We start from the raw sequence: 18,970 nt of genomic DNA, 5'->3' as shown, positions 1-18,970 counted from the left end.
TGACCTCACTGTCTTTCCCTAATTATTAGATTCATTCATTCAGTGCCATTGGCTTTCCAGGGGCAGGTCTGGATGCTACAGATACAATAGGGGGTAAGACAAACAAGGGCTTGCCTTAACGAAGACTGGATTCTAGTGGGAAAGAAAGACAATAAACATGTAAGCAAAAAAATAACGCATATAATCTGTATTAGTTTGTGAGGACTGCCATAACAAAATACCACAGAGGGTGGCTTAAACAACAGAGGTTTATTTTCTCTCACAGTTCCAGAGTCTGAAGTCTAAGATCAAGGTGTCAGTAGGTTTGATTTCCCCTGAGGTCTCTCTTTGGCTTGTCTTTCCTCTGTGAGTGCACATTCTTGGTGTCTCTATGTATCTCTGACTTTCCTCTTCTTAAAAGGACACCAGCCAGATGGGAGTAGGCCCTACCCCAATGGCCTCATTGTAACTTAATCACATCTTAAAAGGCTCAGTCTCCAAAGACAGTCACATCCTGGGATAATTGGGGGTCAAGACCTCAACATATGAATTTGAGGGGGGACACAATTCAGCCTGTAACAGAATCATAAATTCTTTGAAAAATGAACAACACTGAGATATGGACTAAGCTGAGTGGGGGAGCCCAGGAGGGGCTAAGATGGTGGCACCAGGCTGAGATGGTATGGGGACCGCTGGCCGGGGTGAGCGTGAGGAGGAGGAAGAACATGACAGGCAGACTCGAGTGATTCTCAGACTAGTCACTCGTCCAAATCTGAAAGCCCTCAGGACTCAGAAAGTAGGAGGACTAAGCAGAACTGCAACTCTGGCAGAAGTTTTGGCTTTGGCTTTGGCTTTGGCTTTGGGTAGCTCATCTTATATCTTTTAGTTAGAAAGTTTTCTTTGTATTTCAATGTGAAATCCCTCCTGTTGAGATGTAAACCCATATCCCTTTGTTTTGTCCCCAGGGAAGAGAGGTCCCGAGTCCATTTAGCTATTGGAATCTTATTATTTACCTTCCCTGCAGACTTCTTTTCTGAAGTTGTTTTAGCTTTTTATTTCTGTGATCAGATGTGGGGTCATCTGGTCTGTGCCGAGCCAGACACTGGGGTCAGGACAAGACCATGGCCCAGCTCTGATTTCAACCAACCCTGGGACTCAGCATGCAGGTCATTCTGCTTTCATCGGCTCTTCATCTGGAAAATTTTAGTTTTCAATAGCATCATGTGTATTTTTTTAAAAGATTATTTATTTATTTATTTGCCAGAGAGAGAGAGAGAGAGAGAGCATGTGAGAGTACAAGCAGGGGGAGTGGCAGGCAGAGGGAGAAGCAGGCTCCCCCCTGAGCAAGGAGCCTGATGCGGGGCTCGATTCCAAGACCCTGGGATCATGACCTGAGCCGAAGGCAGACGCTTAACCGATTGAGCCACCCAGGCATCCCAGGATCATGTGTATTTTTAATAAGGTGATGGTTTTCTAAAACTCTAGTCATTCATGCTGTCCTTAAGCTATGGCGCCCAAACTAGACAGAGTACTGAGATAAAAGTCTCCTCTTTTAGATTTCTGCCTCGTATTTTCTTACATTATATTTTAGTCCCTGAAGTTTGCTCATTTTTTAGACAATTAAATCATAGCTCCGACTTGAGTTCACGGTTCTCTTTGGCCATTCTCAACAAACACTGGCATAGCTGTGCCCAGCCATTCCCTGACCTCCACGTTGCTCCCCAAATACAAATAGCATGTTGGCTCTTGGTTCATAATAGCCTGTCCACACTGGCGTCCTCCATGATGGTGGCCCACCTGACATCCTCATGTCATGGTTTCCAGCTGCCACCACCTGCTGCCTGTGGTAGAGTTGCTCTTCTCCACAGTCATCTTGCTTTTTCAACTCCCTCACTGTCCTGAGCTCCCTTCCAGACTTACTTGGGCTTTGGGTCCATAGACCCTTCCCATTTCCACAGCCCAGTGCTGTCTCCTGTCTCATTTCTTGTCTTTCCTGGTCCCCCTCCTGTTAGCTCGGCCAGCACCCCTGACCATGGGACGGCCTCTGTGGCCTGCTAGTCCCCATACCAGGGCCCCTACCTCCCTGGCTTCCCTCCTGCATGTGAATTGCTGAGCCTTGTGGGAGAAGCAAAGAGCTAAGCTGATCTGTACCTCTGTGACTCCTTACAGCTGGTCTGCTAACTCCAACTGGGTCCTCAGCTCTGCTTGGCAGTTGTTCTCTGTGTCCTTACTCAGATTACTTCCTTTCTTCCATGGCTTAGCAGGTCCAGAATATTGCCACTTTGCTCGAGCTCCTTCCTCCTGTCCTCCTCTTGCTTCTAGCCTTGCTTCCTGCCTCCCTTTGAAATAAAGGTTATCAGCATGACACCCCTCCTCTTATTTCCCATGACTTCCAAACCCTCATCTCCCTTCCCTCCTCTTGGCTCTGAGGGGAACTGCTGTCCCCATGACTCTTCAAGGTTGACTTCATAGATGTGAAGCTGCATAGCACGCCTGGTCAGACCCGAGGGCAGACCTGGGTTCGGGTCCACCGCTACTCTCCGCGGTGCCTGCCTCAAAAAGCTGATACCTGCTGTTGAATGGGTGTCAAATTACTTGACAGAGAAATGATGAAACTAAGAAACTATGCAAACCACAGTTTGGCATCTTTATTCCTTCCCTGGCGTTCCTTTCATAGGAAATACCTATGGTCATATGAGAAATGGATATTTCATAATCTAAAATTACGAATTCTGGCCTTTTCTATCAATAGTTCATCAAAACAAACACTGACCTTCAGGTATATCTTCTTGCCAATTTGTTTAAATGTGACTGACGTGGAGAGTGGAAATTCTAACCCTAGTGTCCTGTGACGGGCCCTTTCCTGACCCATTGACTTGAGAGTACAGTCACCATCAGGCTGTACTCCCCTCCCTGTCCACTCCGGCATGGCTGGCTGGGCTGCAGCTCCAGCACATTCCTCAATCTGTAGCTGTAAAATCCTGCAGCTGTGAAATGCTGGGGCTTGATGGGAAGGTTGTTTATTTACTTTTTTTTTAAGATTTTATTTATTTGACAGAGAGAGACACAGCGAGAGAGGGAACACAAGCAGGGGGAGTGGGAGAGGGAGAAGCAGGCTTCCTGCGGAGCAGGGAGCCCGATGCGGGTCTCCATCCCAGGACCCCGGGATCATGACCTGAGCCGAAGGCAGACGCTTAACGACTGAGCCACCCAGGTTCCCCTGATGGGAAGGTTTTAGGCTCCTTTCTAGGAACCGTCTCAGGTTCTAAGTTTTATTCTAAGGTTCTAGGGTTCCTTGCAGCTGGGAAATTTTGTGAATTTAGGACACGAAGTGGATCGATTCCACCACTTATATTGGGTGATTTTAATCTTAATTTTATTCAATAAATTCAACAAATTTAATTTTAATTGCTTTGTAAGCAATTGGGAACCATTTGTAGTACTGAGAAACGGCTCTGCGCCTTTTCCTCCATCCCTTTGACTGTTTTAGGTCAGCAAAATCAAAAATCATATTGTTAGAGGGAGACACGCTGAGCTGCAGTTTCTAGGTGTTAAATTTGTGCCTGAGCACAGGGAGGTGCAGGGAGTAAAGAAGTGTCTCCAGTGATCCACTGGCCACACCTCTCCCAATGGCCCCGTTGTCTGTGCCGCCCCCTTCTCTGTGTGCGCAGGCGCGAGTGCCACCACGTGAGCCAGGAAGAAGCCCCGTGAACGTATTTATTTATTTATTTATTTATTATTTTTTTAAAGATTTTATTTATGTATTTGACAGAGAGAGAGACAGCGAGAGAGGGAACACAAGCAGGGGGAGTGGGAGAGGGAGAAGCAGGCTCCCCGCTGAGCCGGGAGCCCGATGCGGGGCTCGATCCTGGGACCCTGCGATCACGACCTGACCCGAAGGCAGACGCTTGATGACCGAGCCACCCAGGCGCCCCTCCGTGAACGTATTTAGACTGTTGGTGTCACTGTGGGTAGACGGTGCAGGTGTAGTGCACCCGTGAGCATTTACACACAGTGCTGCCGCCTCCGGGGCTCCATCCGGAAATGCTGGAGCCAGGCCAGGGGGCTGCTGTGGGCCAGACCCGGGCTTAACCTGTACCCCAATCCAGAATATTTAATTATGATCAGATGGTCCTCTTTTCACACGCTAGTTTCAATTAACGCCCTGGCCAACGGGAATTAATAATGTCTGTGGCCTGATTTTCTCAGTAGTTTTCTCGTGCAGTCAGGAGCTTTATTAAGTGCAATTTACAGGGCAAAGATCAGTTTCTGCTTCCTAGCCCGGAGGCAGGGTGAGCCGCCTCAAAGGCTCATCTTTGTATCTCCAGGGCCTGGGGCAAGCACACAGTAGGCCCTCCATAAATGTTTGTTAAGCAGAAGTGCATTTGGAGGCTGCTTGCCCTCGGTGGCTGTGCCTCGGCAGAGGAGATGAGCAGTGACAAGGGTAAGGCAGTGCGAGATGTGGAGCAGAGCGTCACCCCTGGCTAGTTCAGCCGCTGCCGCTGGGCTGGTCCTGGGCAGGCCAGGGTGTCGGCCACAGAGGGGTGCTGTCATCAATCAGAGATCCTCATTCTTGCCTTCTGTGTCTTGGAATGACATGGAGTGCATTTGTGGGTTGGAATTCCTCGAGGCGGCTGGTCTGTGAAGACGAGGCGTGTACACAGCAAGATCCGTCTGCTGTGGGGATGCCCCTTCTTCCTGGGGGCTCCTGTCTTATCGGAGTGCCTGCTTCAAAGTCGCCTCTCCCATTAGAGTGTAGATTTCCCCAACCTTCGAGCCCATTCTTCAACAATGAAAAAGTAGGCGGTGGAGGCCTGTGTGCGGAGCTGTGTAACTTCTCTGGTAGCGGAATGTTCTTGGTTCGGAGCAAAGCCCTCAGGGGTTCCAGCCCCCAAAAGAAATGCCCTGGAAGGGAATCAGGAGCTGATGCGGACTGGAGAGGCTTCTCGCCGCATTCTGTGGTGTTTCCTCTGTACTGATGAATGTGAGTATGTGCTCACAGATTTTCCCATCAGTGAGTTGGCTGGGAAGCCGGCGACCAGGAGTGAGGCCGTTTCCTCGGGGGTGCGGTGGGTGCTCACTTCAGTGGCTGCTCCAAGTGGGCAGGGCAGGGCCTGAACGCTGGAGAGATGAACTGTCCCCACGTGTGTGGCCTTGAGTGAAGGGGCTGCCGACTTTGCCTTCATGTCCTTCACCTGTTAATATACCTAATGCTTCTGACTAGATCAGCATCTTGGGGGATGGCAGACCCATCGTGGGCTTTTCTTTTCATGTCTGAGTGAAAAAGAGGCCAGGCACATCCCTTGTGAGGTCTCTGATGAGGGATGTGGTTCTTATATTGGATCCCTGCAAATGCAGATATTAGTCCTGAAAGAAAGCCCTTCTCTTTTATCAACCTACTCATATATCATAACTGGGTCTTCCATTTGCAAAGCGTATGTTGGGTCACAGTAAAAAGTTGAATTAATCAGTAGCCACTCAACAGAAACAAGGTCTTTCATTTCCAGGAAACAAGTGCGTTACTTACTGTCCTCCTGAATGAAAGCAATGCCGAAGAGCTTTAGACCAAAACAAACAAACTGAACCAAACAAACCTTGGAACCGAGACATAGTTTTCCTCAGAATATTTCCCACTCCTTCGTCTTGGCTTCCAGAGTCTAGGAGGCTAGCCCTTCATTACACTGCGGGGTGAAGAAATGCCAGGTGTCTGCATTTCAGCTGCTGAGGCGATCAGGAAAGGGCTGTTGCTTCCCTTGCTTTCCGTGGCCCTCATGGGTCCTCAGGAAGAGCTTCTGGAAGCGACACTGCCCCCCAGAGGGATCTAGAGCAGATGCTTCCAGTGACTGCACCTGCCCATCTCGAATGGAGGAGACCTCCGCAGCTGGAGAAACTTCCTGATCCCCTCAAGTTGTGTCTGTGGGGCTGGGCCAGGGCTGGGCTCCCCCCAAGCTCCTGTCGCAGGTGGCTGAGGACATTGGCGGCTGGTATGGTTCTTCCAGGCTTATAGATGAGCCGCTGCCATGAGTAGGAAGCCGACCCTCGCTCGGCCTACACAGTAAGATTGTCGGCTTAGTGTAGGGAGAGACGCCCCTCAAAAGGCTTAGGATCTGTAAGAACCGAGGGACGTGTCCATGCAGGTGGTTGCTAGAACCTCTTCATTCTCACATCCGTGGCAGGGGCTTCACGGCCAACCTGTGCAGAACCCTGTCTTGGGGGCCTGGCATTTTGCAGCCCTAGTCCTGTGTGGTGAAATCAGTGGCATGAAGTAGTTTTCACTGATATTCATAGCACTGCTGGGGTCAAGGTCCGCCACAAATGGACACTTTGGATGTCAGCCTGAAGCTGCTGATGTACCAGTGGTCCTTGGGGCTTCTCAAACTGGGCTTCTCAGAACCTGGGAGGACGCCGCCCTGCCGGAAGTCCACAAAGGCTTAGGAGACATGGGCCACGTCCACAGGAAGTGCTTTCTGGATGATCTTTCAAAATGTTACTTTCTACTTTAAAACAAACCCCGAGATGTTAAAGAGTAGTCTACAAAATTGAAGTGGCATCTTGAGATAAAGACTGTGAATAAACTGCCTTGCGCCAGGCTTCTGGGATTGCACCATCTTCTTTGCTGTTAAATAAACTTCAGGGAAAAGTTGGAAGAACTCTGCTAAGTGATAAAGGGATTCCACAATCTTGTGAAACAGACAGCCAAACAAGACAAAATGGCCTCGGTGGAGAGGTCCCAGAATGGCCTCTGTGGAGCAGTCCCAGGATGGCTTCCAGTATTTGTTTCTGAGACAGTCCTCCTGGAATTTGAGGGCCACCCTCTAGGGCACAAGTGCTGACAGCCTGGCACCAGCCTGTGGGGTTGGCTGCTGACTATACTGTCCTTTCTCTACTCCGTGCCCAGTAGGATGCCCTGTGGCTCCTCATCCGGTGATAGTCTGGACGTCAATGCGTGATCCCAGAGTGCAGGAGGGAAGAGTCTGTGAAGAGCTGGACAGGTCCAGGGGGCAGGAGGAAGCTTGATCGAAGACACTCAGGTTGGCTTGTAGGAGTTAGTTTCCAATGTTTTAGAAAGGCTCTTTGGGCTTCCACAATCCATAACGTTATTAGTCATCAGCATTGATGAGTTCGGGGGAGATCAAGGTTATTTTTCTTTCTTTTCTCTTCTTTTTTTTCTTTAAGATCTTCTGTCTTCTTCCAAGCCCTGGAAAGGCAGTGAGGCACCTACTGCCTCTAGGTGTGGCCTGAGGGTTGCTGTTCTCCTGTCTCTGAGGGTGGAGAGATGTGTGTAAGTTGCAAAAATTCTTTCCTTAATGTCCCGACTGCTTCCCAGATGAGTCAGGCAGCCAAGCCATCGGTGTGGCTGCCCAGGTGCTGGGCCCTTCATCACGTGGTGTTTCCTGGAGCGCTGAAATGTACAAATGTCAGGAGAATCGTGTGATGAGTGGCTCCTGATGGAACAGATGGACTGACTTCCCTTAAGAGCAGCTAGGTCCTTGGGGACGACGCTGGCATTTTCTGTAAGTGGGTGTACTCGTGGCGTGGAAGTCGGGGCAGTGACTCCTGGAGCAGCAGACCAGATCCTTTACCCCGAGGTGTCTGTGAGGCACCAAGGGGGACCTTCTCCCAGGGCAGGCACCATGCTTATGCCACAGTGTGGCTGCTGGTGACACCAACTCTGCAGCCACCAGGAGCTTCCGAACAAGAGTGAAGTGGAGACAGTCAGGGCTACAGATCCAAAGGACTGCAGTTCCCGGCCCATTTCATGCCCCTGCTGTCTGGCTTCAAAATCCCCCCTTAAGCATCGTGAGCCTCACTCTGTCTGTAAACAGGCATTATTGAGAGATAGTGAGGACGTTTGTCAAATGCCTTCTGCCTGGTAGGGATCCAATAACTTATGAAGGTTGGTGACATGGTGACAGACACTATTCTAAAATAAAGAAATAAGATACCCTTTCTCCTTATTGTTAAATAGCTAGGCCTATCCAAATATCATGCAAAAACCCAGTAGTCAGAGTATTGAGGATATTTATTGGAAAAGGAAACAATGGCGTTCAAAAGACTTTAGCGTAAGTATTGCAAATGTTGGTGTGGAAGGAGAGTTTCGTGAAGCATTCACAGGTGTCTCAGGAGATGATGTGTCAGAACTTGCTCAGGAAGGAGCCCTTGGCAGACATCACTCAGTGCCAGGCCTGGGCTTATGTCAGTGTCAGGGAATCCATACTCCACGTGGGGACAGCAAAGCCCATGTCCTGTCTCTGTTCTGGCTGTCCACAATTCATCTTCCCCCCCTCTAATGTACCTTCCCTCCCCCTTTCCTGCCCTCCCTCCTCTTTCTTATGCTTATTCATCAAAAGTATACGTAAGCTGGGGCGCCTGGGGAGCTCAGTCGGTTAAGTGTCTGCCTTTGGCTCAGGCTGTGATTCCAGGGTCCTGGGATCGAGCCCCGAGTCGGGCTCCCTGCTCAGTGGGGAATCTGCTTCTCCCTCTCCCTCTACTATTCCCCCTGCTTGTGCTCTCTTGCTCTCTCTGTCAAATAAATAAATAAAAGGTTTTATTTATTTATTTGACAGAGAGAGAGAGAGAGACAGCGAGAGAGGAAACAAGCAGGGGGAGTGGGAGAGGAAGAAGCGGGCTTCCTGCCGAGCAGGGAGCCTGATGTGGGGCTTGATCCCAGGACCCTGGGATCATTACCTGAGCCGAAGGCAGATGCTTAATGACTGAGCCACCCAGGCGCCACTAAATAAATAAAATCTTAAAAAAAAAAAAAGTACACAGAAGCTTTGGACTCCCACTTGGCTCTGATAGAGGTGGGGGCTGGGACGTGTTTTCACAAGCCCTCTAGGTGAGTGTGGTGCACACTGTGGAGTGAGGGCCACCACGCTGGCCTCACGGGCTGGACCCCTTCCTGCGGTATGGACCAGTGCCCCTGCTGGCCTCGGGGTCTGATGTTTGGGGACTGTGGGGAAGCTGCTGGGGGCAGAGGATGGGTGAGTGGAAGGCCAGTGAGCACACAGGCCTGCCCTTTCAGGCCATGAGGATGAGGATCGCGACTATCTATCTCTGTAAAGCTGGGAGGTCAGTGAAGTGGGGTGTCAAGTTGCTCAGTAGGGCTGTGTGCTGAGTGATAGTGGATGTTCTGCTGGAAAATGAGTGTCCTGTTAGCTGAGACCAGGCCGAGGGAAGTGGTCACTGGACAGCAGTGGTCATGGACTCCTTTATGCCAACAAAGAGCAGGGACTTGTTCAGAGTAATTGATAATTGTTAGGTGTTAATGAAGAGTAGCGCTATCAGTTTATGGTGCAGAGAAAAGGGTCTGGATTAGACCACCTCATAGCTGAGGTTTTCAATGTAAAGAGTCTTTGACAATAGTGCGTTCTTCTGCTTATGTCTGGTTCTTTAAGACACATTTTTTTTAGTGCCCCCTGTGTGCAAGGCATCACGGTAAGCTCTGTGGTGCGACCGTGGCTCTGTGGGGGGGGGGGGCGGCCCACCCATGTAGGGAGTCTGATAAATGAGGGAGTTCATTTTTATCGCAGTCACAGACACATCTAGCAATTAATGGGTGCTTACTGTATGCCAGTACAGCTTTCTATGCTTTATGTGGATTATATTACAAAACTCGATATGCTATATATATTTTACAGAGGAGGAAACTGAGCTTCAGTGAAGGTTCTCTAAGTCACCCAGCGTGAGAGTCCTAGACTCAGATTCAGACCCTGACTTTAGTGCCTGTGGAAGCCCAGTGCGGAAGCAACCATGTTCAACTAGCGTTGGATTGTAGATGGGCACAGCATCATGTTGATCTTTTGATTTTTTTGATTTTTTTTCTTTGTGAAAAGAACAGATTCTGATTCTGTATAATTTCAGAATTTTTGCCAATTTGTGTAACTGGCAGTACAGATCAGGAGAGATGCTCTAATCCTGTCTGGCCTTCCGGAGTCTGCTATACTCCAGGTGGTAATTGTTGCACCCAGCTGACCTGCCAAGTAGACAGTGTGTAATTAACCACTGTGGGTCTTCTCTGATTGGCCAGTTCTGAGTAATCTACCTGATTCTGTTGCACCGAGAGCAACGGAGGAGGGAATATGTCCTGCCAAGTTTAAAATACACTCTGCACTGGCTGATGTGAACGTGATTACCCATGGCAATTGTGACTTCCTGTTTTCAAGATAAAAGACTTGCAGAGATTTATCAGAGAAATTTCACAGGGCTTCTGTGAAGCTGTCACATAGGGCTTAGAGAAAGCACTGAAATAATTTCATGGCAAGTGCCTTTGAACCATATGGATAGTTTTTTTTTTTTTCTTAATGTGTGCATCAGCTTAAAAGAGGATTACCAGATGATCTATAAAGATCTATGGAAGATGTTTGATGGTATGTGTCCCAGAATATTAAAGAAAGGAAAATTTCAAAATGCTTGAAAAAAAAATTACGGTTGGCTTTTCTAAAACCAAGGTTTGAAAGATGGGGGGCTGGGTTGAGGGGGTTGTTTTCACCTTACTCTGTGGTTTTCAGAGTCAGTGACTTCTGTGTGTGGCAGGAGGAGTTCTCGGGGCAGTCTTTGGCAAGAGGCCTTCTCTTACTCATTTGCTACCAGCTGTGTGTACTATCTGGTCTGTTTAAACACGCGCATGCACACACACCACACACACGCACGCGTGTGCACTTCATGCCTACTGTGCCAGGCATTATGCTCCCCCGAGGAGGGGTCTGTCCAGCTCAGAACCTTGCTTCACATTCCTTGGCAGAAGAGGTTAGGTGGTTGGCGGGATGGCAGGTGGCGGGAGGGGAGAGCGGAACTGGAAGGTGTCTCGCGAAATGAGAATGGAACCCAGCCCACAGTGCTTGAATTCAGGTCCTCACTTGGCACTTAGTAGCTTTGTGGCCTTGGGCCAGCGACGTCACCTCTTTGAACCTCTTGGGGATTATGACATGTATCCTACTTAACCCGGAAGCTCTTGTAAGGACAATTAAAATAAACCGTGTGAGGGCTTGTGGTAAACTGTGAAGTTCTGTGTAAAGTAGGCAGTGTGGTTGGTGGCTGGGGCTAGCCTCAGCCTCAGCCCTGTTCCCCGCTCCCCCTGAGTCCCTTGCTCAGCAGGCCTGGCCTCATTCTCCAGCCCTGGTGTGGGGTGGCTACACAGCAGGTGGGGGCCTGGGGTGAAAGCCCGTACAGTTTGAGGGGGGCAGTGTGGCTGGCTGATGCCTAGACAGAGCCACGGGCTGGGCAGCTGAAGCAATAAACTTCTGCCGTCTGAGACCGAACTCCATGTCCTTGAAAGCTTAGTGTTTCCTGCTCCTCAGGGACCCTGTCACTGTTCCAATGGTCTTTTTCCTTCTTACAGTTTTGTCAGCACTTTACTGTTGAGTGTCAGGGGTTATTTGTTTGGAGCAGAGACCCGCCACATTCCCAAAGCCTGGCAGGGACAGTGCGCCCTCCAGGAGCACTTTGCCCTGTAGCGTGCGTGGCCGGAAGTGTCCCAGGACTGGAACAGAGCCACAGGGCAGAGAATACCATGTCTGTTCAATAATTGATTTTTTATCTGACTCCTGTGAGACCCATGTGTGCGTTTTCAGTACATTTGCCCATTTTGTTGGAGGTCATCCCAGAACTCCCACGCTGGTGTGTTGCTTTCTGCAGTGGTGGGAGCATTGCCATAGGCCACAAAGGGATACAGAACAAGTGCTGGGGTGGGGGGGTAACACTGAGGACAGTCAAGTTGATAATAGCACCATGGACATCTGTCCTGTTTACTGCTGCCCCTCAGGAAGTAGACTGTGGCAGCCATGGTTGGGTGGCAACCCTGTCATTTCTGCCCCCAAAACAAGCAGTGCAAATGGCCTGTGGCAGCTTGAGCAGGTGTCATTTTCAGCCCCACATCACTGAGAGGTTCCCTTGAGGAGGTATGAGCTTTTTATAGAAATAAAGTAAGCATCATATGTTGTTGGCAGAGATCATTTTCATCTTATGAACTTTTAAAAAACACAGTACCAACCCTTGCCCAAAGCTGGGCACCCCATAAAATCAAACCCCAGCCTCAGGTGGTTCACCCTCAGAGAGTCTATGTCATCACTCACGGGACGGTCTTCTGTTAAAACTGACTTTTGTGCATGTGGTGACGGTTTGTGTTGGAGGCAAACAGAGGGAAACATGACTTAGAGGCTGTGAAGACAGAATGAAGCAAAGGGTTTTGCTTCCTGTGAAATTCTCTCTCCACGTCTATGCCCCTGCTCGTGGCTCATGTCAAGTCTATTTCATGACTTTGTACAAAGCTGAACATGATGTGAACGCTATTCCTGAGCAAGTCAATTTGGTTATGTGTTTTGTTCTGATGAATGTCCTCTGCAAATCTGCTAACTTTAAAAACAAACCAAAACATCATTGTTGATAAATGAGACTGAACATGCTGTTCATTATTCAGATTTTGCTTTTCCTACGTGGTTTTTATGAGACATTGCCTCCAGTATTTACAAAAAGTCTTCTCACTCAGACCCCACACAAGGTCTATTCATCAGTGACCCATGCTGATAAAGGAAATTCGTGTCCACTTTTGTGACACAGTCACCTGTGGATAACTCAAGCCTTAATAAGTTTTGGCAGCCTGGATCTTTCTAGAAACATGGAGCATCACATTGGGAACTCATAAGAATAACCAAGTCATAGGATTAATATAGGAACTCATACAGTTACTGAATGCTGTGCCATTAATGAGTTGGCTGTCAGTATTGAACACGTTTGGCAAATTATTTTCTTTTGAACTATATAAATGAGCATATTTATCATTTCCATAATCACTTAGTGGTCCCTAATTTTTATAGAAGCTAGTCCTTGAAATTGAGAGCCTACCTCTTAACTTGGAACAAAACTGAGATCAGTTTAGTATAACCCTAGGGAACGTGGTTACGCTCATGACACCAGGCTGTAAGGGCAAGTTTCATGTGGTTAGTCCTTTGGCTGCATTATTGGGTCAAAACCGAAAAATCTTAATAATGACTATTTTGCGTATCGGGGAAAATATTTACTGAACCATAACATGGTATTCTCTTAGAAGCCTTTAGGAATGGGGGTGCCCAGTAACTTGAGCAGGTTATCTCCAGGTAATGTACAAAAGGATATTCCTTTTGATTAGATTCAAGGCATGGGAGCCATGTGTCTGGCTTTTCAGAATAACCATCTCCAACGGCTCTTGATTTATTGTGTTATTGAAGTTTACACTAACTCATGACATTGGATTTTGTTTCTATGTCTTCACTTAGCTGGGAATTTTCCAGTCTAAAAAATTAGTCACTGTAGATGATTGAAGAACAATGCTTGGAAGTACCCGGCTTCTGTAAGCGGAGAGACGCTTATTAGCCGGACCATATCCCTGATGCGGGCCAGAGTGCGGCTGGTGTCAGCAATGGGCTGTGTGGTCGTCATCGCCGCCCACCTTAAGAAGGCAAAATAGACGAGGAAGAATGTTGTAAAACATCCAAGACTTCCGGCTGGCAGGCTCACAATGGGGTGTTTTCACTTTAAGTTCTGGAGACCTCTGTCTGAAATGTGGGGAGGAATGGGGGCATCGAGTGTCGATACCCTTGGGGGAAAAGTGTTCCTACTAGAGTTGATTTACCAAAAATGGATGTTTTGAGCCCAGCTGCTAATTGTTGCCGCTCTGTCTTTGGACAGACTTTCTAGACTCAGCGGTTCATGCTAACGGATATACTGTGTAATAATTTCTGTGTCATGTCCTCTTTAAGAAAAGGAAGTGCCAAACAAGCCCTTGCGTGTCCGAGTCCGATCCTCAGACGACCGGCTCTCCGTTGCGTGGAAGGCACCGCGCCTGTCGGGAGCCAAGAGTCCACGCAGATCGCGGGGTTTTCTTCTGGGCTACGGGGAAAGTGGCCGGAAGATGAATTATGTCCCACTGACAAGAGATGAGCGGACGCACGAAATTAAAAAGCTGGGTGAGTTCAATGTTAAATGGTGTCGGATGTGTTGATGACCTTTGCCATCATGTCAACATTTAGAAGCTTGTTTGTGACCGAAAATTATATTTGAGGTGTAGTGTTCCTTTTCCAGGTGTGATGATTATTCCCAACTGTGTTCTTGGCTCTATCCTTCCTCCATGCCTCCATGCTTTCAACCTTCAGTTGGTGGCAGGACAAGACCCTTCCTCCACGAGCCCATCAGCCACTGCCTCGCCTGATAGCACCAGTTCCTTGAGCTGGGCCATTTCCCTGGACATGGAGAAGCTGATGCTTTTCTCATCTTGTCTCTGCTTTCGCTGTTTTGTTCTTTTAAGCTTTGTCTTAGCTCCCAGGACACTGGACCTTGGGTCCTTTCAAGATGAAATGTGGTGGCCGCTGATGGAGCCTGCACGCCAGGCCTGCCTTCCTCCTTCTTTGCAAACCCTTGTTGTGCGAAGGAAGCTTTGGCCATGGGACACAGACAGGACATCGGCTGGAACGTGGAGAGATTATGCACAGGGTTCCAGCGTGGGTTGAGGTGCTGCAAAGTCCTGCTTTTCTTCCCCTTTCCTCACGCCCCCCCCATTGACCTGATGAGTTTGGCGGGAGGTGCTGGGAAAGCATGGGTTGCCCCTTTGTGTGTCCTCCTCTTGCAGCTAAGCCAGGCTGTAGAGAGCGCACAGTCTGCTCAGCTCCTCTGGGCATAGGTAACGTAGGGCCCAGGGAGGCCGGGCAGTAGAACCTGGTAATTCTGGGGCTCATACTAGAAAGCACACTTGCCCCGTGATCTCCAGCGTAGCTGGTACCAGCAATAAATATGCTGACGCCACTGCTTATTCTTCAGTCGCTTCCTAATTGGATCAGTACTCGGGTGAGGAAGGGGGGGTGATTTATTGGGCCCTCCCAGAAGACTCCAGTGGGACCTGGTGATCTCTTCACTTGCTAACAAAAGCCAGGCCTCGTTCAGCTTCCAGCATCGGAGAGATGGGCTGGAGGTGGGAAAGAGGACCGGATCTGGGCAAAGGAGCCCAGAAGGACACAGAGCTGAAGGTCTGTGCTGTGAACAGAGTCACCGGTGAGAAGGCAGTTAAGTCTTCTGTCAGACACGGTGAGGGACAGGCAAGTGGTGGGAAATGAGACTGGCGAGACAAAACAAAGAAATGGGAGAAGGAAGGGAGAGGAGAAGCCAGAGTGAGGGTTCCAGGCTTGCAGCAGCGATGACCAGCAGTTTGGGGCCCAGGAAGCAGCCCGGTGAGAAAGGTGGTGATGGAAATGGGGCTGCCCTATGGGAATAAGGTCTGCTGGCCCCACGAGCCTCCAGTGCTCTGGGAACACAGTCCCCTCTGCTCAAGGTGTGACCACAGATTCTGGAATTTGGACAAGCAGCTCTGAGTTCCTCAGGACTCCCAAGGCTGGCCCCCTGCGCCACATGGCAGGCACTGCTCGGGGCCACTTTGATCTGGTTGGAGACACTAGCGGAAGGCCAGGCTGGATTCCCTTCCTGAAATAGCCCGCAAGTCACCATCCTATTCACTGCTGTCTGTTCAGCCACCTGCTGAAGACCCTTGGACAAGTCTGATGGGTGTTCTGCTGGGCAGAGCATCCAAATCATCTCAAAATGCAGACTCCCAGACAAAAGACCAGCTACTTCTCAGCTCCAGTGCCACCGGACACCACATGGGATCGAAGAAGGCACTGGAGACACGCGAGCTGCATGTGCTTTGTGAGGCTTCAGTATTAGCGGCGAGACCTAGAGCCAGAGGCCCAGGCATCTGGAGACTCTGGTCATTCATTCCCAAGCTATCCCTTGCTCTGAATAGTTGTACTGTGAGGGGGGAAATGGGCCAAATTCTACCCAGAATACAAGCAGCAGAGGAGAGTCACTCCTTCTGCATTCCTGAGACTGAGGGGAGCGTGTTTCCAGCGGGAAGTTTTCATTGTTCCGAGTCTTTCGTAGACACCATGCAGTAAAACCTCGTTTAGTGCGGACAAGTTTCTCATCTGACTGGTTCTGCTGTCTCTTCATTTCCTCAGTAGTGACCCCTGGCTCATCTGAGGGCAACAGAAGGATTTGTTTGCTTCTTGAACTTGAGCCAGCGTGGGAACCGAGGTCAGAGCTGGGCTCCGGTCCCAGCCTGATGAACAGTGCCTCCCGTGCCTCCATGACAACATGTTGGCTTTTGAGTTTTCATCAAACAAAAAAGTGTTGGACTTGCCACTGCCAATGCTCTACAAGGCTGCCATGAGGAAGGAGAGGGCTCCCTGGATGCTTGCTCCATCATGGTGGGGAGGATGCAGTGAATCCCCGGGGGGGGGGGGGGGGGGCGTCACAGTGGGCCTGCTGTGTCATGGCAGGCCAGTGTCCTCATTTTATCCTACATAGGATTTTACTTCCGTTTATGACCGAGATGCCATTGAGAGCATGGTACCCGCAGAGGGTGGCCAAGGAAACTTGGAGAGAGGTGGGCCCGAGGTCCTGTCAGCAAAACTCCCACCCTCCCAGCCATTCCCGAAGCGCATGTGATTGTTCGTCTTCTATGTCAGGCTCCCCGGGGGGCGCTGGGGCCCCAGCAGCCCTCCACAGAGACAGACCAGGGACAGAGTGTCGTGAAAGCAGAGACCTTAGAGCAGGCCCGGGAGGCCGGAAGTGCCGGGGTGGGAGCCCCGGGCTGAGGCCCATCCAGGGGAGCACGGGCAGCCATGGGAGACAGAGGCCAGAGGACATAGGAAGCACAGGGGCTCACATGGGAGCGGGACAGTAATAAGGAAGGAGTGCATGAGTTTGGGGGCCTTCAGGAAGTCAGGATGGACAGTCCCAAGTCCAGAGTTTCTACCGAGTCACACACTTGAGGTCGGGGAAGTGAGCCGATACGCTGGCTCTGATGAGGGGCCGTGGTGCCTGGGGGCACTGTGACGCTGAGGTCATTTCAGAAATTTTATTTCCAGAGTCCTAATGATCAGGGGCACAGAATGGAGCGTGTTATCATACCAGGGAGTCTTCATTATTTCTGTGAAAAGGAGATGGTTGCTCCGTAGCCGGCACTTGGCTCTGCACCCTGCTCTCTCCTCGCCTGCTGCAGTGAATCCTGGGTGTCACACTGGCCCTGACACCTCGTCCAGGACCATGGGTGGGTCATCTCATCCCCCTGAACCTGGTTTCTCGTCTGTGAAAAGGAGACCGTGAGAGTAGCTTCCTCATGGGCTTCTGTCGGGACCAAATGAGGAGCTGATGTGACACACTCAACGCAGCAGAGACCAGACCCAGACACGGGGGCTGTTCTGGTTTATTCTTCCTTCATGGTAATCTCGGGCCAGGTTTAGTGTGGAGAGCTCGCAAGTCAAGAATCTGGGTGTTAACAACAACCTAGGAACTTTAAGAAATACATCACAAGTATGTAAAAATGTCAATTGTGGAAATTATTAATTTGGGGGGGCTCTTGATAAATGATGGGGCACTGCTTTTTCAGTTTCTTTATATGTGGTCCTGGGTCGCGAGGTTGGATGGCAGAGTTTTTCTTTGTTGACCTTTGGCTGCTTCCTTTGTCAATAGCACCAAGAAATTGACCGTCTTCAGGGACTCCTCTTTTTGGAAGCTTAGTTTCATGCTCTATGAATCCCAATGTTACAAACTTGATTTTTCCCTTTTATAAAACATACATTTCAAAATTCAGTGGTAGCATGTCAGAGCCTTAGCCTAAATAATAATTTACTCATCACAGCATGAGTTGCACCTGCCCTATATGTGTGTGTGTGTGTGTGTGTTTGTGTGTAGAGAGAGAGAGAGAGAGGCTGTTCGAAGGTTGTCAGATATTATCCCCTTCTCCTGAAATGTGACTGGCCTACAGCAGTTTATAAGTTTCTCTGGGTGAGGTTTCTGAACACTGGTCTCCTTTTATGTTTAACTGACATGCTGTTTGTAAAAACAAAAGGTTTATTTTCCCATTACTGTGAAAGTTTGCAATGCCTGAAGGAAGACCTACAGTGTTACAAGTTCTCATTAGGATCTCTGTCACCTCTACTAACTTGCTTAAGTATTACCTGATGGTGTAGTTACCTGATGGTGTATTACCTGATGGTGTATGATTAGAAATGTATCATATTGGGGAGCCTGGGTGGCTCAGCCCTTTAAGCGTCTCACTCTTGATTTGGGCTCACCCGATCTCAGAGTGGTGAGATTGAGCCCCAGTCAGGCTCCACGCTGAGCATGGAGCCTGCTTAAGGTTCTCTCTCTCCCTCTCCATCTGCTCCCTGCCCTCTCCGTGCTTGCTCTACCTCAAAAAAATTTTTAAAAATAAATATATCATATTGCCTCATTTTTATTCTTGAACTAATTAAGGCTGCTGCTGGAAGCCCAGTCAATAGAGCCTGGAGTTAGGCATTAGTGACTCTGGATTCAGAGAAGATTATGAGTCCTTCTTAGGGGCATGACTGTGGGCAAATCAATCAATTTTCTCATGGCTTTATGTCCTTACTTATAAAATAAGAAGGTCAACTTGGAATTTAATCAAGGTTTCATTGGGATCCCAGATTTTATGATTCCATGGTACTTAAGAGTTACAAGTTTTATTTCATCATTGTAATTTTTTTCCAAATAAAGTTTTCAAGTTTAGATTCGGTTGGCTACTACTGGACCCAATGTACAATTTGGAGTGTGGGGTAGAGGGAACTAACGGAAAGAACAATCCAGAAATAAAAGATATATTTAAACTCTTACATTTGCTCTTAGCAAATCTTTGGAGGCTCAGTTCTGAGGATTTCAGTTTCCGAGGGCCCAGCATCCTCTCTGGACTGATAACCTGGTACACTCACTGTTCTTGTCTTGCTCCCTTCTTTTGGATGACAGATAAAAAAACAGACTGACCCCTCTTCTCTATTTGGAGGTAAAAAGAAATTGGGGGAATTCTGTGGGTAAATATACTGTTCTTTTTTTTTTTTTTAAAGCATTGTTCATCTTTCTTTGATGTTGAGGAAATAGAAACCCATTTCTCAAGAATTATGGGTAATATCATTCCATATTTTCTCACATAATAATGTTCTTCTTAGGC

General features: G+C 48.9%; 1 protein-coding gene across 1 annotated transcript in view; it reads left to right on the top strand.

The window, feature by feature from the left end:
- Positions 1-18,970, top strand: part of FNDC1 (fibronectin type III domain containing 1) — a 102,294-nt gene that overhangs the window by 30,350 nt on the left and 52,974 nt on the right. Inside the window, 1 exon segment of the mRNA XM_021693192.2 lies at positions 13,716-13,922. Within this exon segment, the coding sequence (XP_021548867.2) occupies positions 13,716-13,922 (207 nt within the window).

The sequence above is a fragment of the Neomonachus schauinslandi genome, chromosome 8 (assembly GCF_002201575.2).
Source record: "Neomonachus schauinslandi chromosome 8, ASM220157v2, whole genome shotgun sequence".
Lineage (NCBI taxonomy): Eukaryota > Metazoa > Chordata > Mammalia > Carnivora > Phocidae > Neomonachus > Neomonachus schauinslandi.
Note: the sequence above shows the minus strand (reverse complement) of the source record. Positions and strands in the feature narration are given on the sequence as shown.